The sequence below is a fragment of the Stylophora pistillata genome, chromosome 5 (genome assembly GCF_964205215.1).
Source record: "Stylophora pistillata chromosome 5, jaStyPist1.2, whole genome shotgun sequence".
NCBI classification, from domain to species: Eukaryota; Metazoa; Cnidaria; class Anthozoa; order Scleractinia; family Pocilloporidae; genus Stylophora; species Stylophora pistillata.
In genome coordinates, this window is record NC_142523.1 from 6,651,648 (window position 1) to 6,677,336 (window position 25,689).

The 25,689-nt window shown below is 37.1% G+C and overlaps 2 protein-coding genes across 7 annotated transcripts in view; one reads left to right on the top strand and one right to left on the bottom strand.

The window, feature by feature from the left end:
- Positions 1-23,422, top strand: LOC111325014 (copine-8). Of its 6 annotated transcripts, none has more exons than XM_088759533.1 (26): positions 1-182; positions 461-789; positions 943-983; positions 2,948-2,994; positions 4,008-4,111; positions 4,523-4,562; positions 5,042-5,118; positions 6,670-6,704; positions 6,909-6,937; positions 7,994-8,097; positions 8,480-8,584; positions 9,574-9,615; positions 10,228-10,297; positions 10,575-10,628; positions 11,349-11,410; positions 12,066-12,112; positions 13,180-13,285; positions 13,638-13,713; positions 14,396-14,483; positions 15,106-15,145; positions 15,526-15,564; positions 15,651-15,723; positions 15,914-15,971; positions 18,178-18,251; positions 20,308-20,662; positions 21,853-21,991. In XM_088759533.1, the coding sequence occupies exons 2-25, from the start codon at positions 680-682 to the stop codon at positions 20,614-20,616; spliced, it is 1,830 nt and encodes a 609-aa protein (XP_088615659.1). In that variant the 5' UTR covers positions 1-182; positions 461-679; the 3' UTR covers positions 20,617-20,662; positions 21,853-21,991. The 6 variants fall into 6 exon arrangements, with proteins under 6 accessions (XP_088615659.1, XP_022784441.1, XP_022784440.1 ...); XM_022928706.2 differs by having other exon boundaries at positions 2-182; positions 20,308-20,654; XM_022928705.2 differs by having other exon boundaries at positions 5-182; positions 20,308-20,616; positions 21,853-21,990.
- Positions 22,557-25,689, bottom strand: part of LOC111325016 (uncharacterized) — an 18,948-nt gene continuing 15,815 nt past the window's right edge. Inside the window, exons 20-21 of the mRNA XM_088759532.1 lie at positions 25,369-25,433; positions 22,557-24,166 (exon numbers count right to left, since the gene is read on the bottom strand). Coding sequence (XP_088615658.1) covers positions 23,570-24,166; positions 25,369-25,433 — 662 coding nt within the window. The 3' untranslated portion in view covers positions 22,557-23,569. The remainder of the gene's footprint in view (positions 24,167-25,368; positions 25,434-25,689) is intronic.

Consider the following 25,689-nt stretch of genomic DNA (forward strand, 5'->3'; position numbering starts at 1 on the left):
GTCTTTTTTTTTGCAGGTCATTGTAAGCTGTACACAGTAAACTATGACGCACAATATGGCTATAATTATGCATCATAAACCGAAACATGGGAAATTCCCGTATAAATACTGAGTGATGTGAAAGTACTTCACCAAGAATAATAGTTGTACTGAAGAATATAGATGGTTGATTGACGGATAAGGTAAAATATATAGGAAACAATAGAGGGGCAGTTGTTTTTTTGGTCTTTCAAGGAAACGAATGCACGACCGTATACTTGATAATTTTTTCTTTGTCCTAAACTTGGTGATCCTGCTTTGGAGTAGAATTAGAAATATTTTGTTAATTCTATTGGATAGAATATTTCTGATTTGCTACTCATTTTCATTTCTTTTGTTTTTATGCCGTGTAAAACTGAAACAACACCGGTACCTGACGTGGATTTGTATGTCATGTCACGTAACCTTGTCACACGCGAAGGAAGATCGAATCAAAACTGCCCGGAACAGGAGCTCTTTCGACAAGTCTAAAGTGATATATTACTTTTTCGAAATATTGCCTCTCAGGATTAGGAGACGAGTAAAACTTCCTCATTTTTCAAATCACCTCATCCGTCATAGCCGCATGTTCTTTCCGGCTGAACTTCCTGCGTCTAGTTTCAAGCGGGCTTTCAAGTAACCTGGCCTTTGAACAACAAAAATGGCGGATTCTGCACCTCCAGCATACGACGATGTTGTTTCTTCCGAACAGCCTGGCTCGTTCAGTAGTTCTGTGCCAGCAACACAGGTGGAACTACATGTTTCTTGCAGGTAAAGCTTTACAGAGGCTCAGTAACTCAGACATTCAAACGACGTGATTTGCTCTGCTGCACGAGCATACGAAGTGAACCTTTTCCACAACAACGTTTGTACTTTACTTTTGAATTTGTTCGAGCTTTATGGTTTTCCTTTTGTTTTATTCAGGAATATTGCTGATATGGACGTCTTCTCAAAGTCAGACCCAAGTAAGTGCACCGTATTTGCGTGGAAATTGCTCGTGGGCGTGAAACTACAGAGTTTCACTTTCTGATGAATATCTTGCATGTGGTTCAATTTTATCCTTGGCTCAAATTTTATTTTCCTTTGATTCAAACTCATTATCATACATAAACATGACCGAGAACAAGGGAAAATAAAATTTGAACCAAGTATATAATTGAACTACAACATATACAACAATCTGTTCTGTTGTAATTTCAATGTTCCACAAAAATTGAAGGCATACGAAATTCCTCTCATATGTAGCTTAACAGAATTTCAGGTAAAAAATACGATTAAAACTGTACTAGTTTGGGTTAGATCTTCTTGTGTCCCAGGTGTGTAAAATCTGAATGTTTTGTGGCTAGTTGTAAGATTATCAGCTTACCATTAACTAACAACAAAAAAATTGAAATTAAGAGTGGTTTGATTTGAATCTATTCTCAATGAATCTCAAGGTTCCACAACAATTTAAGATTTATTAAATTCATCTCATATGTGCGAATTTCATATAAATTTTCTCCTAATTTGTAAAAGTTAGGAATGTAAACGTCATTTGATTTCGAGGTTAACTCTAACTTAAACAACTTTTATTGAAGTTGGACAGAATATCATGTCAAATTTAAGATTGGTTTGAATTACTTCTTCCTGTGCCCTACAACATGAAAAAAATTAAATTTAGAGTGGTTTTATTTATTTTGAAATGCAAACATCGCTGTACACACGATAAGGGCTGATTGAGGACCTATTAAATCTATTATGTCAATAATTGTACTGATTGACATGTGTCAGTAAGATCAACTTTCCAAAAAGACGATTTAGCAATGCCTTTGTTTTATAAGATTTTCCAGCAAATTTTCATAACTAGAAATTCAAATACCATGCAGATTAATCACATCAACAGTTATTTGCTCTTATTTTGAATTGCCGCTTAATTTTTGATAGCTAACTGAAGAAATGCAATTTTAAATCTCTGCCAGAACATGTGGTTAAACCACCAGCTTGTGGTTGGGATAAAATTTTAACAGTTAAATTTCTTCCTTAAATGGTTAAATTACATTTCAGATTCTTTTGGTCTCTGCAGGTTGGTCATAATTTTGATCAATCTATTGGGAATGACAAGAATGAAGTTTATATTTTGATAATATGATTGCAAAAAGGACTTTCAGGGCTATAAGCTCAAATTGTCTTTAGTTATTTTTCATATGTAGACCTAAGATCATAGCAAGGTCACTAGAATTAGATTTTAGTCACCTTCCCTGCCCCCCTCCTCCCCCCCCTCTTCCAAAAAAAAGGAAGAATAAAAACAAACAGGTAAATGATTGGAAAACAGAAAGAGTTTTCTTTGTGTTGTGAGAGTTGCGTGTCTTTACAGGCAATAGGCTTTGGAGGTCTGAGGGACACATTTCATGAGGTATAGCCTAGTGAGTCCACAACAAATTTTGACTGCTATGATGACCGATGTTGTCGTCACTAAGAATACAGACCATGCTTAACCACTGTTGATTAGTCAGTTATTTAGTATTATAACATAACCAAAGTAAAGCGCACGCTTTGATTGGTCAATTTAGCGTCTCCCATTTGCCCATGGGTGTACGCTGCTGACGTGAGCAAATGCAAAGACTATTTTTCCGTGTGCGCTTGTTTTTTTCTGGTCGCTTAAGATTTGTTAAATAAGAGGGAACTCTTTAGCTACATTGTATCAATGTTATGTTATAAAACAAATGGTAAACACCACAGCGTACACTATTGAGTTATGGATGCACTTGGGAGGTTTGCTAAGCACTCAAGAAACTAGAGTCGCTCTCGGCTATCGCCTCGAGCGACTCTTACACATCTTTCATGCTTAGCAACCTGCCGCATGCATCCATAACTCAATAGTGTACACTGTGGTGTTTACCATTTGTTAAACAGTAGTTGAACTACTTTTCTTAATCTGTTTTTTTCACAGTGGTTGTGATGTACACTCAAGGAATGGGAAGTAAGGAGTGGAGAGAGGTAAAAAGAAAAATGTCATGCAAATCTTTTGAAGGGTTTGTCTGAGGACAATTTTGGTTTTTCTTACCTAAGAAGTTGCATAGATTTATTGGGTCTAAGAATGATGATAAAGGTGCAATTGAGCTTGGTGGCGCACGTCATCGGAGCTTTACCTGGTCTCCCTAGCATAAATAGACTATTTATTTTGGTAGATAGATGGATACATACTTAGATGACTTTTAGTTATGCTAGATGATATTTTAAGCAACAAGTTTGTAGGGTCTTGTTAAAAAGGAAATTGCTCTTTATGCAAATGTATAACTTAATTTTGAAAATAGAGAATGATATTTATATTATAAATTCTAAGTAAAAACAAAATGGATACCTATGTGTAAAAGGAATAGTAGAAGCAGAAAGTATGTAAAATTTGAATGCCTTTGAGTAGTTTCAGGTGAGTAGGTGGTTCCTTTTTAGATTATTGAGACTTGAGCATCCAATTTCTTGTTCCTAGAAGCAAACAGTGTTCCATAACACAATACTGCAATATTTAAGCTCCCCTCTGGATTGGACACTTGTCCATGGCAGGTTAACCTCTAGCTTTTCCCCATGCCTCCCCAACACCTCACCTAGTACTCTTTGACATTCCTCGGTGGGTTGAAACATCGTTAGAGTAAATTAATTACAATGTTAGGAACTGATGATTTGCGGGAAAAAGTATCAAAATCTATTAAAATTTGAAGAAGAGGGTACGTAAAAGTCACATTACATAATAATTTGGATATATCAACAAAGTTGAAATGGTAAATTGGCCACCGTAATGATTACAAAAGCTGACGTTTCGAGCGTTAGCCCTTCGTCGGAGCTAATTTACCCTTTCAACTTTGTTGATATATCCAAATTATTTCGTTACTCCCACCGACGCAGCCCCAAACAGTTTCTTTCGAAACTATCAGCCTTTATTCATTCACATTACATAAGATAGGTGTTTGCATTTTTTTAAAATTTATTTATACGGGTTGTTTTGTATTTTTCAGTTTGGGAGAACAGAGCACATAATGAATACACTAAATCCAGACTTCGTGAAGACATTTACCATCCACTACTTCTTTGAGGAAATGCAAAAGTTGCGGTTCGAAGTGTAAGTTGAAGAACTTACTAACTACTGGAAGAAGCTTTTCTCTCTTGCTTCTTTATCTACAGCCTTCACTTCTCATAATATGAATATATCAACAAAGTTGAAATGGTAAATTGGCCGCCGTTATGATTATGAAAGCTGACGTTTCGAGCGTTAGGCCTTCGTCAGAGCGAATGACAAAGGGCTCCAACGAAGGGCTAATGCTCGAAACGTCAGCTTTTATAATCGTAACAGTGGCCAATTTACCATTTCAACTTTGTTGATATATATTCATATTATTTCGTTACCCCCACCGATGCAGCCCCAAACAGTTTCTTTAGAAACTATCAGCCTTTATTCACTTCTTATAATTTTGAAAACTTGAAAAAAGCTGATTATAGGTTTTGTAAATTGATAAAACGTCTCCTTTTATAGGTATGATATAGATAAAAATTCTGCCAAGTTATCAGACCATGTGAGTATCAGACACTTACCCCTCTATGTTATTTAACTCTTCACACACTAACATCAGTATGCATATTCTCCATACTGTTCTCTATACATTTCCAAAGGTGCTGACAAGGAGAATTTGTTTAGCAATCATTTTTTTTTAGTTGGTGATCATTTTCTTTATTCTCAAAACCTTAATGTTTGATTTAGGGTTTTTGACAGTTTTCTCAACGTTTTTAAGTGCTTCTCACAAATCTGTAGTTAGATAGTTTTTTCAGCCTTGTACTTTATTCAATGTGAGGGCTTAGAATGTTATCTATGCTAAATTTCTCTGACCCCTGTTTAGGTAGAATGGGGGTATTAGCAAGCATCTCAAGAATTTCAAAATACCATCTTTTAGTTATCACGTTGTTTGTAACTAATTTGCCAAGAATTCTCAACTAAGTAAAGCCTTGATATGAAGAATCTCAGGTGTAATTTAAGTCATTTCTTAAATTTTTTCAGGATTTCATAGGAGCAGTTGAGTGTACACTGGGTTCAATTGTTGGAGAATTTGGTGGAAGGCTTCAAAAACCATTAGTGTAAGATCTCAACAAAATGAAATAAATAATATTTTGACCTGTGACTAACAATAATTACGGGTTAGCTGTTAGGAAAGAAATTGCAGAAAAGAAGCCACAGAGATTGTGTTTCTATTCTGAAATTACTTGAATTGTAGTTCATCTGCAAACATCATTTATTATATAGATACTGGTGAAATACCAGGATTTCTCCTTTTACTAAAAAATCTTATCTTCACTGCGTGCAGTGAAGATACTATTTTTATCTTTTACGTGTGAGGATATTGGTGTGGCCATGGTTACCAACATAATTACTCAATTGCTGTTTTGAAAATGAGAAAAAAAAGTTGTCTTTTATGTGGAAATTTCATCAGTATCTATATAATAAACAGAACATTACATGACTGCTTGGGGATACGAATTTTATCTTCTCGTGCTGAAAGTATCTCTCACGAGTGAGCGCAGCTCACTCGTGAGAGATACTTTCAGCACGAGAAGATAAAATTCGTATCCCCGCGTGGCCATGTAATATCCTCTATTTCTTTACTTGAGTAGGTGTAAATTTACATAGTCAGCCTAATATTATTGTCAATGTCGCTAATTTATTTCTTGATCTTTGAACTCTGAAGTTCAGATTGTCACTTCTCCCCTCTTGCTGCTACACATTTCCTTTTATATTAGTTACAAGAATTTGGTGTTGGATCAAGATTACAACTTCCACCTGATAAGTTGGAGTATTCTCATTACCTGCTTGCTGGATAAATGGAGGATATTACATGGCCGTGCAGGGATACAAATTATTTTTGTCTTCGAGTGCTGAAAGTATCACCAATCTGATCTTGAGAGTTCAAAGATCAAGAAATAAATTAGCGACATTGACAATAATGTTATGCTGACTATGTAAATTTACACCTATTCAAGTAAAGAAATAGAGGATATTACATGGCTGCTTGGGGATATGAATTTTATCTTCTCGTGCTGAAAGTATCTCTCACGAGTGAGCACAGCTCACTCGTGAGAGATACTTTCAGCACGAGAAGATAAAATTCGTATCCCCAAGCAGCCATGTAATGTTCTGTTTATTATATAGATACTGATGAAATTTCCACATAAAAGACAACTTCTTTTATTCATTTTTGAAACAGCAATTGAGTAATTATGTTGGTAACCATGGCCACACCAATATCGTCACACGTGAAAGGTAAAAATAGTATCTTCACTGCGCACGGTGAAGATATGATTTTTTAGTAAAAGGAGAAATCCTGGTATTTCATCAGTATCTATATAATAATGTATGGATATTATAGGGAGAAGTTACATGTTGATAACTTCTGGGAGTTTAAGAGTTAGATAAATGCAGATCATCAACAAGAGATTAAAAAATTTAGTTGTTGAATTACTGACAGCAATGACCTTATGCAACTTGATAGAAAAGTGAAATCATGTATAAATATTTCCTTTCTTACTAAATAAATGAGCTGTTTCACATGATACTTTTACCTAATAATAAGGTTTCTCAGTTTTTCATTGTTAGGTATTTTTCTAACCACATTATTGTTTCTTTTTATACAGTAATCCAAAAGTAAAAAAACCTGGGACAATTATTGGTATGTAAATACATTGATTTACAATTATATAACAAATTATTATTAGATAAAGGTTATAAATGATTATTATGAAATACTTAAATTATCAACTTTAAAAGTAATCCAAGCTGTTCAGTAATGCTTAGGACTGGAGATGATAATCAATTTTATGATATGAAGAGAAAGGTTTTGCATAGGTTTTATTATTATTTTTTTCTTTCACAGTGACTGCGGAGGAGCTTAGTGACTGCAAAGTAAGTGATTTTGAAAGGTTGATAAAACATCAAACATTGCAATCCTTTTTTTTTCTTTGAGATTGTCCAGTCCAATATATTACACTGGTTCAGGAATTCACTAACGAGCCCCCTTTGAACCAACCATTCCCCTCATTAATAGGCCCCTTCTCTCTTATGAACCCTCACTTTAAGCCCCATCTCCAATATGTCCCCTCTCTAATATTAAAGCCCCCTTTTCTTTGAAGAGTTCCTCTCTAATAAGCCCCCTTTTCTTTGAAGAGTCCCTCTCTAATAAGCCCCCTTTTCTTTGAAGAGCCCCTCTCTAATAAGCCCCTTTTTCTTTGAAGAGTCCCTCTCTAATAATCCCCCTTTTCTTTGAAGAGTCCCTCTCTAATAAGCCCCCTTTTCTTTGAAGAGTCTCTCTCTAATAAGCCCCCTTTTCTTTGAAGAGTCCCTCTCTAATAAGCCCCCTTTTCTTTGAAGAGCCCCTCTCTAATAAGCCCTTTTTTCTTTGAAGAGTCCCTCTCTAATAAGCCCCCTTTTCTTTGAAGAGCCCCTCTCTAATAAGCCTCCTTTTCTTTGAAGAGCCCCTCTCCTCTAAGCTCCCCTCTTGTAAAGCCCCATCTCTACTAGGTTTCTCCCTCTCTCATGAGCCCCCTCTCTGATAATCCTTTGTCCTTAATAACCCTCCCTCTCTACTGCGCGGTCCCTCTATGATAAGCCCCCCCCTCTCTGATAAGCCTCCCTTCCTTATAAGCTCCACTCTCTAAGAAACTACCCTCCCTAATATGCTCCCTTTCTAATAGGCCTTCCTCTCCAATGAAGTGTCACGTTAAATAACCCCCTGACTTTACAAAGTGCCCCTCTTTAACAACCCCAAGTCTACAGCTTCAAGTTTCAATAATATACCACCCTCCAGACCTTTTCATTTGTAGTAAATCTCCCTTAAGTTTGTACTGAGCCCTCAGATAAGGGCTTAGAGATGGTTACAGTAGTTAACAATCATAGACTGAAAGACAATTGAATGAAAACCTCACTGCAAAATCATTTATTTCTTTCATTGCATATTTACAGGATGTTGTAACACTTCAGTTTAAAGGACAGAAGCTGGACAAGAAAGACTTCTTTGGAAAGTCTGATCCTTTCCTAGTATTTTACAGATGTAATGAGGATAATAGGTTAGTTGAACCCCTATCACTCAGTGATTGGTACTTTAAGTCTTCTTACAATTTGAATACATTTTCAAACTGGCTGGTATTGAGAATTGAGAAATGGTTACTGAAGAGAAGTTGTTTTGATATAACCACAAATTCACATGATAAAAGCTTTGTCTCTGTCAGAGGGTTTGACCTTTTGTTTTATTGGAACTTTTGTACAACATTAACTCCAAACTCTATTGGGGAGCAAAGGGGGGGGGGGGGGGGCGGCATATTTTGTAGGAAAACATAATATGTGGCTAATCACCCTTGACATTTCAAGAAATGACTTGTTTGAAAATAATATTAATAATCATTAATATCATGAATTTATACTAACAGTAACATTTTGTGGTATTTCTAGCTATACTGCAGTTCACAGGACAGAGGTAATTAAGAACACACTGAATCCAACATGGAAGGCATTTACTATCCATGCAAGAGCACTTTGCAATGGAGATTACGATAGGTAAATAACATTATTTATTACACGACTCGGGAAGTCAGAGGGCCAGTAACTAAAATCAACCAATCAAAATGCTCTATTGCCGCTCAATATTCTCTAAGTATTGGACAGGGCACAGTCCCGAATGGTCCCGAATGATACCGCACTTGTGTCCCTTTGAACTTCAGTCGTATAATAAATCTCTTATTAACCAAGCTTGCTCGGGACCGTACTGGAAGAATATCAACCCTCGGTCTTCTTTGTATGGACCTCGCTGTGCTCGGTCCATACTGTCAAGACCTCAGGCCGATATTCTCTAAGTACGGCCCTTGCGCTTGGTTAGTAAGATATATTTATTAGATAATTAATTTTTTTCTGTTTGTTTTGGATTCTCACTTTTCCTCTAAAGTCTCCAGTTTCTGTCCACAAAAATGAACACTGCATTTCCATGGTTTTCTCTGTTGCAGGAAGTAAATCATTTAAAAGTGATTTGAGATTAATAAATCTTACTAATATTTTATTTTTATACAAGGCTGTGCTCTAAGATAAATTGAAGGGAGCCCAGTGCTCTAAAACTGTTAAATCCAGGGTGCTCAGCATATGCTTTTTATGAAAAAACTAAGATTCCTGAGTCACCCAAGAGCAAAAGTAAGGCACCAGGGGCCACCAGGCGCTGTTAGACCACAGCCCTGTTATTGAATTATTTACTTATCAATCAGTAAATCTGAGTGAGTTTGATGAAAATGTATCAACAACTCAGTCAATTGTTAACCCTTTCACTCCCAAGATCAAATTAGTAATTCTTCTTACTGTCTGCTATACAATTCTATTGACATTAATTTGGAGAATTTGGTATTGGATCAATTAGTAATCTCCTTGATGTTTTCCTATGTTCTCATTGCTTGGCTGCTTGATATTGTATTGATATTGTAAGGAGAAATTCTGTCTTGGTCACTTATGGGAGTTAAAGGGTCAATATTTATTTGATATCTATTTATTTATTTTCTTGGCAGGTCCATCAGAGTGGAATGTTATGACTGGGACAGGGATGGAGGGTAACACAGAAACAACTCTTAACCTAATCACTGTGTTATTATTATTATTATTATTATTATTATTATTATTATTATGCAGCAGTTATTATGTCGCAGAGAAATCAACTGAATGCTACATTCTAATCAGGCAGCACAGGGCGAAAACCGTAACCTGTGAGCCATGGAGTAAAAAAATAAATGTACATTAACTAATCCTAAAAAGCTTTTCCATTGTGTCTACGGTCCTCCTTCCAACAGAAAGTCAAACTGCCACCTTGAAAGGCTAACCTTATTATTATTATTATTATTATTATTATGCAGCAGTTGCTATTATTATTATTATTATTATTATTATTATCATTATCATTATTTTTTTTTGTTTTTGTTCAAGCAGGCAGTGCATGTTTGCCCTATCAGGTGACAAGTATGTTGATAAACACTCACTATTTCTTTGTCTGCATGTGAGTGCTTTTTGCAGATTTTTCATGTGAGCAACAAACTCTAGCACCATTTAATACCTGCTTCCCAATCTACATGCTTTCTTTGGAGAGTGTGGTACAGTGCAGTTGGTCCACAAAAATACTTAAAATAAGTGTCTGGTAATCTTCATGATGAACAGTTCTCTTGCTTTAGACATGATCTGATTGGAATATTTTCCTCAACCATCAATGAACTGAATGGAACTCCAGGACTCACTTTTGAGGTGAGTAAGATCCAAGGGAGCCCAGCAAGTTGGAGTAAATACCCCTTCAAGAACCAAACAGTAAATTACAGACCGATTAAGTTTTTTCCACCCTGGGAGCAACCACCGAATACAGGTCCACCTTGTCGGCATGCTTCGAAGAACAAGGGAGAAAACAAAAGGATGCATTGTGATTCAATAAGATGTAATTAAGTGGCCCTGTATTCTGTAGTTTTACCCCACTCTGGATTTATGTTTGAATTAGCACACAGGCTGTATCTTTTTTCTTTTTTTTCAGGCCATAAATCCAAAGAAACAAGCAAAAAAGAAAGGTTACAAGAATTCAGGCATGGTGAGTGTTGGTTGCCAACTGAAAATAAATGACAACTATGTCATTCCTGATTCCCCTTGAGAGTTGTGGTAAAAAGGGATTCATTTAGTTGCTTTGTTACTCCATACTCTCTTAGAGAGTTTTCCTTTGTTTGTTATGAGTGTTCGGAATCAATACATGCTTGCCTGCCTGTGTTTGTCTTACTAGCTTTGTAATTTTTTTAATTATTATTTGTGTTTTAGTTTTCTTTGATTTAGTGACAAATAGATTGAAAACCTCATTGCAGAGATGGGAGTGGGGTCATTTATTTTTTTTATTGATTTTGAAAATTTGGTTTGTTGATTGAGCCTTTAAGTTAGGTGTTGAAGTTTGCTTGGGCAGAATTTACAATTGACACAGTTGCTATTAGTAACAGTTTCTCCGTACTGACAAATTACGTTCAACATAATCAGTGCTTTAAACAAGACCCAGCACCTGCTGGAGCTCTGGTGGGTATTCTGTTGTGAGTCACCGGGTATATTTCACCGCACTAAAGTCGCGGTAACCATGTTCAAGTCGCACTCAAGTCGCTCTCCAACGGGTGCTGTACCAAGGTAGCCACCCATTTCAAATCTTATTTAAAGCACTGCATAATTGCTTGTGCATAGAATATTACTGAATGCAGTATAAAGCTAATGTCACTCATATTTTGTTTCTTGCTATTGTGGCTAATGCTCTGACCTGTTGAATTTTTTTTCTTAGATTATGTTAATGCAGTGCAAACTAGAACAACAGCCTTCATTCTTGGATTACATCAGAGGAGGGTAAGACAGCATATGCTGCCAATTTTAGGAATATTTTCCAGTATTTTTTGCTTATTCATCAGTGTTATTATAATTATAGTTTTCTAACAGTGCTCATCAGTTCTACAGTACTAATGTAGTCATTCTTATCTTATTCTAGTTTTTATCCTTATATTATGTTATTTAGACAGGACTCCACTGATAACAGTGCTCCTGCACTGAAGAGCTATCCTGTATAAATATTTGTTATTATTACTATTACTATTATTATTATTATTATTATTATTATTAACAGTGCGTATACAGCACTGTACGGTGTAAGTTTATGTTTTCATCCGGAAGCCAGAGTCATGAAATCTTCATCTTCTGTTTTCACAAGGATCAGAACTTACAGTTAATTACTTAATATTTTTGTCCGCAAGCCAGGTAGCATACCATCGTTCCAAGATACTAAAAAAATGAACAACAAACTGTGATGAGTTACCTGTACCTATAGTACTACTGTATAACTAACTTACTAGCGAATTAAACAAATAAACAAGCTCGAATGAGTTGTCCACACAGAGTCAGTGGGACTATAGACTACATGTGTACTGGATTTTAGTTTAATAGTTGGCATAGATCTGGGAATGATTTTTGCGTGGCTGATTCAGATTCTGATATTGTTGCTTTGTAGAACTCAGATAAGTTTCACTGTAGCCATTGACTTCACAGCATCAAATGGTAAGTTGCATGTAGCCAGTGCAGTACTGTGATCATCACTTCCATGTTGCTTGGTGAGCTTTATTACTGTTGACAAGCATTGAACTAAATTTTGTTTAGACCTGGCAATTTTGCATGCAGTTAATTAACTGCATGTAGTCAGAACTAGATTGTGAGTGTTTTGGTCAGAATATCATAATTATCATCATAATCATGAACATAAGCGACACTGATAAGCTGTTAGACCAGTCTTGCAAATGTGATCACCACACTGTTACAAGTATTTTTAACCCTTTACACCATAGCATCAGCATGCACATTCTCCATACTGTTCTCTATACATTTCCAAAGATGCTGATAAGGAGAATTTGTTTCACAGTTAAGAGCTTCTTTGTTGGTGATCATTTTCCTTATTCTTGTGACCTTCATGTGGGATTCAGGGGGGGGTGATATGGTGCCAGGGAGAAATTAGGTGCCTGCCACTCCTAGGGACTAAAGGGTTAATAATAATTATGTAACTCTGTGATTCTTGATTCTCAAACTGCATTTTTAATTGCTGATTACCACCGCAACAAGGCTGTTCTCTATGAAAAATTGAAGGGAGCCCGGTGCTCTGAAACTGTGAAATTTAGGGTGCTCAGCATACGCTTTTTATGAAAAAAACTAAGATTTCTGAGTCACCCAAGAGTTAAAAGTAAGATGCCATGGGCCACCAGGTGCTGTTAGACCATAGCCCCGTAAAATAATAAATACAATTTTGATTACAAGTTCATTTGACAAATTGACAGTGGTTTAGGTTAATCTGTACTCTAATTGTGGACAAGGATATTTGTCATTACAGTGCTCACAGTGTTGTGGACTAATGAGGTGCACAATATTGATGTCAATTAAAACCCTTAAAACCCTTGTGTGACATGTTGACGTGAGCAGCAATATCTGTACTTTTAGTGGTTATATACAGCAAATTGGTCAATCAGATTACAAAATTATTGCCAATTCTATTAAAAAAGTAATTGCCTCTAATCTCAATTCACTATCTTTTATCCAAAATTGGAAAAAAATTACTCAAGACATTTATATGATTCAAGGTGATCCACGGAATGCCAGCTCCCTGCACTACATAAATCCCTATGAACAAAATCAGTATGTCAAGGCACTGACAGCTGTTGGTAGAATCTGCCAAGACTATGACACGTAGGTATTGTTTGTCTGAAGTCAGACAAAGTAAACATTCTATGGTAAAGGTAAAGAATCCAATCCTACTGACGTCGGCCAACGTGTTGGTAGTATGTCAGCTGAAGCGTTGGCCGATCTTACCAACACATCAGTAGTGTGTTGGCAGATGCATTGGTCCATCTTACCAACACATTGGTAGTGTGTCAGTGGTGTGTTGGTAGTGCGTCAACTGACGTATTGGCCGATGCGTTGCTAGGATTGGTTTCTTTACCTTTAACCATTCTTTTGTCTTTTTTCTTGGAGAGTTTTTAATGGTTAATAGTAGGAGTGATGGTAATTTGAGGTAGACTTGCCTTTATTTCCTCTCCAGAGATAAACTGTTTCCAGCCTTTGGTTTTGGAGCTCGCCTTCCTCCAACCTGGAAAATTTCCCATGAGTTTCCTCTGGTGAGTGCCGCAAGACTGAAGCCATTTCTGTTTTTGTTTGTTGGGAGAACTTGTTAGCCTGCAAGGAGGCCCTTAATGTTATAGTGCTTCTGCACAAGTGTTTCTTTGCCCTTAGGAGAGTGTAAGGCTTTAACCCTTTACACCCTTACATCAGTATCTATATTCTCCATAGAGTGCTAGACACATTTTTTGAGGTGCTGACAAGGAGAATTTGTTTGACAATCAAGAGCTTTTTCTGGTTGATCATTTCCTTTATTCTCCTGACCTTAATGTGTGATTCAGTGATGATATTGTAAGGAGAAATTAGATGCTAGTCACTCTTAGGGGTTTAAAGGGTAAGCAACACTTGCTGGGGAGAGGCTGGGAAGAGGCTGGGGAGAGGCTGGGGAGAGGCTGGGGAGAGACTGGGGAGAGGCTGGGGAGAGACTGGGGAGAGGTCTGCTCAAGGTCTAGCCCTGACAATTATTAGTGCCAGATCCCCAGTAAATCTCTCCCCAATTCATCTCAAATATTCCTTCTGCCAGAGAAACGTGCATCCTGCAATGCTAGTGATAAGGGCCTTCTGTCCAGTTAAGAAATTGATCACTAGGGTCTAACAAAGAGTTCTATTTATCAATTCTTCATTGTTACTGTTCTAAAAAAAAAAGACTCTTTTGACGCTGGGATAATTATTTGTTTTTAGAATGGTAATCTCCAAAATCCAATGTGTGAAGGAATAGATGGAGTCCTATCTGCATATTACCACAGTATACAGCAAGTACAACTCTATGGTAAGTTTACTGGAGATGTTTTTTCAATCTTCATTTGCTCATCTTCTTCGACAACTTTCTAAAGAAACCAACTTCATCTGGTGAAAAGTGTATTTTTTCGGTGACCCTATCTACTATCTATCTATTTATCTATCTTAAGGGTTATCAGATTGGTACTGTCTTGAGATTCTGTTGGAGCTCTCTTGCTTTACTGACAGCACTTTGTTGTTGAAAAAGTGTACCTGCAAAATAGGCTATTCTATTCAATAAGTCATCTGTTCTTTGTCTTTGTATGGTAAGTTTACTGCAGATGTTTTTTCAATCTTCATTTGCCCGTCCTCTATGACAACTTTCTAAAGAAACCAATCTCATCTGGTGAAAAGCATAGTTTTTTCGGTGACCCTTTATCTACCTAAAAAACATCTAGGGTTATCAGATTAGATTGGTACTTTCTTGAGATTCTGTTGGAGCTCTCTTGTTTTACTGACAGCACTTTGTTGTTGAAAAAGTATACCTGCAAAATAGGCTCTTGTACATCGATAAGTCATCTGTTCTTGTCTTTGTTAACCTTGTAACCCTTGGTCTTTCAGTGAGTTAAAGCACAGTGATGTCCTTGCATTTTTTTTTGTTTGCTTTTTTTTAGGTCCTACCAACTTTGCACCAATAATAAATCAAATTGCCAGGTAAGTTGGGGATTTTTTTTCCCAAACAATTCCTAATGGTTACCTGAATCCTAATAATGAATGATTATTAGTTTATTTCTGTCGATATGCCAAAAATGGTTGGAAATTAAATTATTGATGCTCAGTTTTGTCTCTTTGGGTGTTTGGAGGTGAATTAGAATTTGCTAATCACTTCTGAAGCCAATCAGAATGCACAAAAAGTACTATTTACCAGACTGTGGTGTATGCTTAATTAATAGAGGATGACCATATTTATTGTTTCTTCTCTCTATATGTTACAGACCAACCATAAGATACAGTGAAGGCTACTTAAACTCTGATTTTTCACATATTTAGCAGATGGTTAAATGATTTTAGTTTGACTGTCCTTTTTTTTCTAGAATAGCAAGTGCAGCACAAAGGCAAAAACCTGGAGAGGAGTAAGAAGTTTTTTAAATTCCTTTAACCTCAAAAAGGCTGTGTTCAAATATCACTTTCCTGTTCACAACTCAAATTTTCTTTCTAGATATTTTGTACTACTGATGTTGACTGATGGAATTATTTCAGACATGGCTCAGACAAAAGAAGCCATCGTGAATGTAAGTTTGTTTAAAATTAAAATAAAAATGCATTTTGGCTAAGTGCTGGCTGCTGGTGAAATTTGCTGGAGGAAAAAGTGGTGATCACTGGCTGGATTTTGGCTGGCGATCACTTGGTAAAGCACAAGGGGCACTTCTGACTTAAGGTAAATCTATAAATTACATTAAATTTGTTTATTTCTTCTTGCAGGCAGCTTCTCTGCCTATTTCCATTATTATTGTGGGTGTTGGAGCAGCAGAATTTGATGGTATGTACATAATTATAAGTTTACTATCCTTATATAATTAGAAGAGTTTCTTTTCAATTAATACTGATAAGTGTTAGCAAAATGTATTGTGCAATCCACTGGATGGTAATTGTGAAGAAGAGCTCCCCAAAAAACCTGTCGGCCGACTGTCGGCCGACAGTTGACCGACAGGCGGCCGACAGCAACACCAGCAGACGGCAGACATACGGGTCAGCACCCACGGCCTGGCCAACATACACAAACGATATGACCAGGTTCTCCAGACAATGAAAGAAAACAAATGCAGCATGGCCTGTGCCTTCCGTCTTGCAGGCTGTCCTCGGAGCACACTACGAGACTTCGTGGCGATAGCAGAATTGAAAAAGGTCGCCTCGAGGGAACTGGACCTCGTCCTCCGCGACCAAGAAGTTCAATCCGTGCGAGATCTGGAGGTTGCCTGTCGCAAAAGACTTCGGCGCTACATCCCGGTCATGAGCAACATGAGGAGAGAGGGGCAGCTGTTGCCAATGAAGTTCGCGGCACGATTTTACGAGTGAAATATCTTGTATATTTCACCACGCACAAAACGGCTCCTTTAGGAGCCACCAAATCTTGAAAGTCAATTGTCAACGTATTAAACATGTTGGATGTTGTATCAAGCGAGGCACGATTCTACGAGTGAAATATCGGATCACTCAACGTTTCTGGTAAACCAGACCAAAAACTCTTGATCTAAAACGACCACGATACCTCGTTTTGCCACTCTGCGACAAACGCAAATTAAAAAATTAATAATTTAAACCCATATGCTTTTGTAACGGCAAACTTAGAATCCCTAACATTGTGTGATCGTTTCACGGACAAGCTACCGACAAGGTACCGACAGGTTACCGACACATTACCAACAGTCGGCCGACTGTCGGCCGACTGGCGGCCGACAGGTAGCCTATATTTCAGGCAAAACCTGTCGGCCGACAGACGACCAACTGTCGGCCGACAGTCGGCCGACAGTCGGCCGACAGTTGGTCGTCTGTCGGCCGACTGTCGGCCGACAGGTTTTTTGGGGAGCTCTTCTTCACAATTACCCACTGGATAGTGATTTCCTCAGTGGATAATGTTATCCAGGCTTTAAACAACCAGCTAATTTGAATATATCAACAAAGTTGAAATGGTAAATTGGCCACTGTTACAATTATAAAAGCTGACCTTTCGAGTGTTAGCCCTTCGTCAGAGCAAATATGGGAATTGTGGGTTGTGGGAGCTATGTGATTCCTGGCGTAGCTCCTTTGTGAGTTTCTTGCTGCTGTTCTGAATGCTGTGGATTGAAAAATGCTAAGACAAAAGTTAGTGGTTGCAGCAATCAAAATACAAATGAATAAAGGCTGATAGTTTCTAAAGAAACTGTTTGGGGCTGCGTCGGTGGGGGTAACGAAATAATTTGAATATAATTATCAACAAAGTTGAAATAGTAAATTGGCCACCGTTACGATTATAAAAGCTGACGTTTCGAGTGTTAGCCCTTCGTCGGAGCGAATAGGGAAATTGTGGGTTGTGTGTGCTTTCAAAGGCAGAAAAAGGAGCTAGGTGATTAATGGCATAGCTCCTTTGTGAGTTTCTTGCCGCTGTTCTGAATGCTGTGGATTGAAAAATGCTAAGACAAAAGTTAGTGGTCGCAGCAATCAAAATACAAATGAATAAAGGCTGATAGTTTCTAAAGAAACTGTTTGGGGCTGCATCGGTGGGGGTAACGAAATAATTTTCAAGAATATATCAACAAAGTTGAAATAGTAAATTGGCCATCTTACAATTATAAAAGCTGACGTTTTGAGCGTTAGCCCTTCGTCAGAGCAAATAGGGGAATTGTGGGTTGTGTGTGCTTTTAAAGGCAGAAAAAGGAGCTACGTGATTTAAACAACCAGAGCCTGGTGGTCAGTTTGGGACTTAAACCCAGGACCTCAGGATTTCATGAGTATCAGATAATTGTGCTTTCCACTCACGATCAGCCATGCTGCCTTTGCAGCATGAATCTGAGTAATAATACTTCAAGTCACTTTATGCTGTGAAGACCAGCTAGGTTACATTCCTGTGGTACAGCCTCATTGTTACCTTATCTAAAGAGACATTGCATTATGTGATTGAAATTGTGAGCCACAAGATACGTTAAATTCATTGTAAACATATAGTATCAATTTATCATATACTATGATTTCTTTGTTTCTCATTAAAGCCATGGAAGAGCTTGATGGTGATACAGTTCGTCTTTCATCGCGTGGGAGATCAGCAGAGAGGGACATTGTGCAGGTAAAGATAGTTGAAGTTGACTTAGAGCTGTGTTAACCCTTTTGCTTCTGTGATCTAGATTGAAATTTCAATTCTCTGCACTGCCTACTGTATAATTTATTTAAATTTATCTTTGAGAATTCAGGGTTAGATCAGGCAATAATATTATATTCTGATTAATATGTTCCTTTCTTTTCAACGACCCTCTGCTTGAAATTGCAACTGTAAGGAGAAATTCTGTTTTGGTTTCCAAGGCTCGACACTAACTTTTCAACTTACTAGCCAAGTGGCGAGTGAGTGACATCTTAGATTTTACAAATTAAAATTTCAGTTTATTTACTAACCAAACTGGCTAGCTAGTGGAAATTGAAAACCACTTGCCAAAACTGAATTTCTACTAGTCTGTGGCTAGTGAGCTACTGTTGGTGTCGAGCCCTGGTTTCTCCTGGGAATAAAAGGGTTTAAAAAAACCTGACGACCTGTCATTATAAGACCTGCCCTGCCCAACTTGCACGATCCCTCAGTGAAAGATGACACATGTACGGCCAACAGCTTGATGTGAGCTGGTACAGAAAAAGGAGTGCGGCCCTAGACTGCCCTTTTTTGTGTAGCAACACTGTTCACTACTTTTTGCAAGAAACAAGTAACATTTAGTGAACGAAAAAGAGAAAATAAGTCATGTTTTTTTTTTTTGATGATTGCAAATTTCTTGTTCTGACTCCAAAAAATAAAGGAAAAGTTTTTAGTTATGGCAAAATCTTTTTTGTTTTTGTTTTTCCCATGCATGCCAGTCTATTGCATCCTATTTATTGACTAAGTTAGGTTGGAAAAAATAATATCTGGCTCTTGTTCATGACACACAGACCTTCACGCCACACTTGGTTCATGTGTCACGACTTCTAGCCAATATATTTTCCCATCTGCCCCTCACAGCCAGTCAATAAGCACATTATAATTTGAATATATCAATAAAGTTGAAATGGTAAATTACCCTGGGCTGTTTCAATTATAAAAGCTGATGTTTCGAGTGTTAGCCCTTTGTCGGAGTGAATAGAAGAATCATGGGTTGTGTGTGCTTTTAAAGGTAGAAAATGGAGCTATGTTATGGGTGGGAACATGGCAACGAGAAAAACACGAATAAATTAGTGGAATGAAAAGCGTTTGTTGATACCTGTGGGATTAAGACTGCCAAAAGTATTTGGCACATTATTTTCAGTATTTAATTTAAATGGATGCACCAATTAAAGTACATGTCTTGAAGAAAAATGAAATAATTTGGATCTATCAACAAAGTTGAAGTGGTAAATTGGCCACCGTAACTATTCCAAAAGCTGATGTTTCGAGCGTTAGCCCTTCTTCGGAGCTTCGACGGCCCCGCTCTGACGAAGGGCTAACACTGTAAATGTCAGCTTTTGGAATTGTTACGGTGGCCAATTTACCACTTCAACTTTGTTGATATATCCAAATTATTTCGTTACTCCCACTGACACAGCCCCAAACAGTTTCTTTCGAAACTATCAGCCTTTATTCATTTGAAGAAAAATGGTTTCAATTACTAATTACTTATCTTTTGCAGTTGGTTGTTAAACTTCTTTCCTGAGCAAATCTTGAGTTTTTCATACTGAACACTTTCTTAAACATCGATCCATACAAATTCTTAATTGTGAAGTGAAAATTAATAATGTAAATATCGAAAAGTGGCTTTTCTTTCCCAAGCATAATTATGATAACTGCTACACTTTTTTGTCCTCAGTCAATCCTTTTTCCATGACTTCTTTCAATTTATCCTCCTCCTCAGTGATCCAAATATGGCTCTCAATCCATTTGTCTTATCTGTCTGTCCATTGGTTGATTTGTTTGTTTGTTTCTTGTGGATGATTCATTCATCCTGTTCATCTTGTCATTTCTCACTTTTCAGTTCTGCGCTCAGTCTACAAGTGTACTTGTCACTCTTTTTCTCAAGGGAAATGTTGACATTGTTAATTCGATTGATCAAATAAGTTTTTCTTTTTGTTGCAATTGGTTTGGAAAGGTTTGAGCTTTCACCTTTAAAATTTTCTTCCCCTCTTTTTTACAGTTTGTCCCATTCCGAGATTTCCAAACACGTGGCATACTAGCTCCAGATTTGCTCTCAAAAGAGGTGTTGGCTGAAGTGCCAGATCAACTTCTATCCTACATGAAAAAAAATACCATAAAACCAAAGCCACCTCAGCCAATCTCTGTTGACAACATCACACCAATCATGCCACATTCGGCGAATCAAGATGCACCCTACTCAGCCAATCAGAATGCATCATATCCAGTGAATCCAAGTGCACCTCCATTTCCAGACAATCAAAGCATTCCTTATCCAGCCAATCAGGGGGCTCCATATCCTACTAGTTAGGTGGTGAATTCAGAAGATTTTCTAGCAACCTTAAAAAGGTGTTAAGGTTAATGCATTAAAACTATTTCTATTATTTGTCTCCAAAACACAGAAAATTTACAATCTGAATGAATCATTGTAATTTACCAATGCATCTCCCTGGTGTGTAACTTTCACTGCAGCTAGCAAGTAAAACAGATACCTTGCTTCAAGTCTTTTTAACCCTAATTAACCACTAAGAGTGATTAGCATCTAATTTCTCCTTACAATATCAGCCCTGAATCACTCAAAAAGGTCGAGAGAATGAAGGAGATGATCACCAACAAATGAAGTCCTTGATTGTTAAAACAAATTCTCCTTGTCAGCACTTTAGGAAATGTATAGAGAACAGTATGGAGAATATGTATTGTGTAAAGGGTTAAGTGTTATGTGTTGTTATAGTTTTATTGCTCTTGCTTTACATGTTATCCAAATGCTAACTCTAGCAAGGTTTTGTGAAACAAAACACTTAAAAATGTCTTCTGACTCACATTTCTTGAATGTCATCAAAAGTGTTTGTCTGAAGCAGATGTACCATGATCTTACCTTCAGTGTTAATATGTATGATAATATTGCTACTAATATTTAGAACTATTTTTTTATTTACTTTGTTCATTTACTAGTATCATAAAAGTAAAGTCTAAATTGACTAAAAGGTATATAATTCCCTCTGAAAACCCCCAAATTCCTTTAAATCTTAGTAATGTATCATCTTTAGTCTTGATATGTAATGCATTAATACATATCATTAAATTCCATAGTTCAATTATATACTTAGAATATCTTTGTAAATATTCATCTCTCACTCTAAAACCTGATCTAAATTTCACATTTTGGCTTGCCTTTGTTACGAGTTTTATTCCACTTCGTTTTCAGTTTGTCCCATTCCGAGATTTCCAAACACGTGGAGCATTAGCTCAGGATTTGCTCACTAAATAAGTTTTAGCTGAACTGCCGCATCAACTTCTCTCCTTCATGACAAAACACATGATTAAACCAAAACCTCCTCGATCAATTACATTCGGAGACAACTCACCAATCATACCTCCATCAACAAATCAAACCATTCCTTTTTCATCCAATCAGCATCCCTCAAACTCTGTCAATCAAAGAGCACCCCCTTATTTACTTAGTCAGAGCACCCAAGGTCCTCCCTACCCAACCACCTAGATTTTGTTTTGTATCATTGTTAAAATAATGTTTCCTTACAAATTTTAGTTTGTCCCTTTTCGTGACTACATTGGACAGGCTGGGAATGTCATAAGTGGGGCACGATTGGCCAAAGACGTGCTAGAAGAGCTTCCAGATCAGTTTATTGATTACATGAAAAAACGAAACTTCAGACCCAAACCTCCACGATACAACATTTCTACCTTGACAGAAGTTTAAGGGGGTTACTGGGAAGAGGCGACTGGTTTTGCTGTGAAACTGGTGCTAATAATTATACATAACAAAATACTTAATGTTTTACTAGTAACAAGACATGTGTGCTTCTGCAAAAGAGAGCAAATAAGTATTATTCCATATTGGTTATAGACCACATGTAGAATGAGTAAGAAAAGGTGGCAGACTATACTGCACAAAGGGATAAAGAGAAAGGCACATTTTTAAGTTTTTGTATGTATTTGTACCAATTCATTTGAAAATTTCTTCCATTTTTGAGTAATTTTCATCTGTTTAAACTTGGTTTTGACCATGCTAAATTTCATTTCCCTTTGGATTTCTGTTTTTGTTTTTTTGGCCAGAACAAATGGTCAGCAGTGAAGCATTTTCCAAATGCTTGCAACTGTTCAGTCTGACTAGATTCAGACTGCCATTCTTGTGGGAACCCCCCCTTAGCATTATTTTAGTTGTGTCCACTGTTTTACTCAGTCAATAAATGTAAGTTTAGATTTAAAGGTATTCATGGCATTACCACTAAACAAAGATAGTTAATATTTTATTAAAATATTTAACATTCCATTCATATATACAACTCTGTAAATAAATATTTAGTGCATCAATTTACAATTAAACTTACAATCCTATTGTAGGTGTTATAAGTGCAAAAGTAAAATTAAATTCAAGGTAATGGGGGCCACTGTCAGTCAGTAGAACGCAAATGCCTTTTCTTTTTTAATGAAAAGCTGCAGGTAATTTCATAACTTGTGCTGTACATTGTAGCAGCTGCAAAGTGTTATTTTAAAAGTGCACCTTTGACTTTCTATCTACCAAAATCTTTAAGACTCAGTGGTTGAAAGGTAACTTGCAGGTCTAAGCAATAATTTATTATAACTGCCTAAGCGACCACAACAAACTTGCTCTTGTTTCACTATAACATAAATAAGAGATAAACTTAACTATGCCTCATAGCTTTCCAGTTCATTTTGTAATCTGAATTTATGCACAAGGATTAAATTGCTGACAGGTGTATTTTTATTGTTTGTTAGGCAGAACAGTTACAAAGATAAGGGGGTAGTGTAAGAGAGAAACTTGATACCATAATTTGTCCCAAGGTAAAAGTAAGCCTCTAACAATATGGATTTGAAGTATAGTCAGAAAATAGTGTACCTTTGGTATTTAAAATAGATTTTAGTACCTGTCTTCTAATTAACCACCAATTTAAAAAATTTGTATAATCTTAGAGGGAAAAACTAAGTAGACTGTACAGTTCTTTGTGGTAAAAAAATAAAGCTTGCAATTCTAGGAATTACAAGCTTAATCAATCATCTCATTTTCAATAATAAATGCAACTTTTAATGACCTTCCATGGAAGGTCTGGAAGTGTTCAATGTTTTTTCACCTTGAATTAGATTCTGCTTGATTTATTCCAAGAATTGTCACACAGTTCTTAGCAATATTTGCAAAATTTGTGGTAATTCTATCACAGTACTTTTTTCCCATATTTGGGTTGACAGGAACACCATTGCATTATGCTATTAACTCGCAGTAATGGTTAGAAATGTTTTCCATTGCTGTCTGGGCCAATAGAAATGGGTAGCTGTGTTCTCTGTCGCATTCTGCTGTCATTGGAGTACTTGAGTACTGCTTTTGGTATTTGCATTGCCCTTGGAACTCTTGGTTGCATCTCAGTCGTAACAACATTTGTTGAATAACGAGATTTACTTCTTTTAATGATTCCTTTCAATTTCCCATCATCTGTTGAGCAAAAGGTTGTTGCTATGGGAATGGACTGTGCAACATACATGCTACCAGTTGCCCATGAACCTTCAGGTTTCCTTTTTGTTTCTCTCCGATTTTTGGTGTTCAATGTCTCTAAAGCTTCCCCTGAAAGATTTGCAATGATATTCCGTGCTTCTTTGGGGCGAGATAGAGTTGAAATCTTAGTATTATTGGCTTCTGGAGACATCTGTTTGTGCTGGGAAACAGCAGCAGCTTTAGTTTCTGTAGAAGCATCCTTATTCTTGGAGCTTGGTATAACTCTAGGAGTTGTAAGCTCATTATGCTTCTTTGCATTTGCTGTTGGTTTGCGTATTCCCTCTCCTTCTACTGCCATGTTCATGCCAATGTATGGAGGAGCTGACACTTGTGGCTGATGAAAGACAGAAAGATACTTCATATGATGGGTAAGTAGAGGGAGATAATCATGATAGGTTTCTACATACAGCCAGGTACCTATTTTGGTGTGGGCAATAGAGGTTACTTTTCAAAATGATAAACTAGTGAGCAGTACTGCACCGACCAAAATGGTTTTAATCTCCTTAATTTGATAGAATAGCAGCCTTGAATTTTCTCAAGTAATGCAAATAAGGTTGCTTAATATGTACAAATTGTAACAGAATATTTTTTACCTTTAAGTTGACAAATTGTAACAAAGAATATTTTTTACCTTTAAGTTGACCCATAGTGTGAAGCAAGGTTTAACTAAGGTGTTGTACATGTGTGGCATTTTGTAGACATTACATTTACAAGTACCTGGTATGTTTTGGGGTCACTGAATGATGTAGTGTATTTTAGGCTATCATCATATGAAGTACATAGGAGATTAAAATAAGGTTTTACTATTTTAGTTTGTGCAGTGCTGCTCTCTAGTTTATCATTTAAAATAGGTATAAATGAATCAGTAGGTTTTAAGGGTTATGGATGCCCTTATGTCTACTTGAGGGTGACAGTTCAGTGGCGAATCCAGGGGGGTCTGGACCCCCCTTTCAAACCTGACGCTTACAACTTTGAGACAGGATCGTATATCACTTTTAACTGGCTGATTTTTTAATGAATCCAAATAAACGGTAAGTGGCCAACGTGCAACCGTGACTGATGGGAGGGGGTGTGGGGGAGAAGTAATTTGCCTCAAAAAGTCCAACAGTCCTTTCTGAACCAAAGTTTGGACCCCACCCCAATCAAAAATTTCTGGATCCGCCTCTGTAGTTCCATACAAAAGTTAACACTGCAGGCCATTTCTGTTAACAGGGTTTGAAGTGGGTGAATATTGCTAGTAACTAAATTATCAAGTTTACAGTAAATCTGCATTGTCATTTCACGCTCATCCCGAGTTTACAACTGAGGAAATCAATGAAATCCAATGCTTTAAACAGAAATGTTCTCCTGCTCCTGGCTCTTTGAGACAACTGACACCTGCATGTATTCAGGGCAATGTGCCACTAATATTTAGCCCTAACCTTTCACCTATGATCTACTGAAAAACAAGTGCTAGCTCAGACTTTTGTTTGAGTATGGTTGTGTGTTAAGCATGTTTTACAGTGCTAAATAATGAAGCTGATTTGGGAAATTTACCTGTTTAAATGCTAATTCATATCTTCCTGTATCACAGTTCTTGTCCTCGCGTCGGTCAAGCACCACTGAAAAGTTGCATAGTTCCAAGGTCAAAACATGGTTATAATTTAAGGCCCAACCTATCCCATTTTATTGGAGCCTACAGCTCCAGAAGGAGACCTGCAGGTGCATTTAAGAGACAATTCTTGGCCAGAGTGATCCTGTCGTTTTGTGTTTTTTCTTCTTTGACTCGCAATGCCTATCTCCATGCCAGCAACCTGCCTTGTGACTGGTTGGGATGAGGGAAGGGGAACCAATAGTGAACCAGCAACCCATGCAGAG

Excerpts from the sequence above, each read along its gene's own strand:
- LOC111325014 (XM_088759533.1), top strand. The coding sequence starts at position 680 with ATGGCGGATTCTGCACCTCCAGCATACGACGATGTTGTTTCTTCCGAA. Across the intron at positions 11,411-12,065 it reads TTGGATTACATCAGAGGAGG|AACTCAGATAAGTTTCACTG; the intron begins GTAAGACAGCAT and ends GTTGCTTTGTAG. Across the intron at positions 18,252-20,307 it reads CAGAGAGGGACATTGTGCAG|TTTGTCCCATTCCGAGATTT; the intron begins GTAAAGATAGTT and ends TCTTTTTTACAG.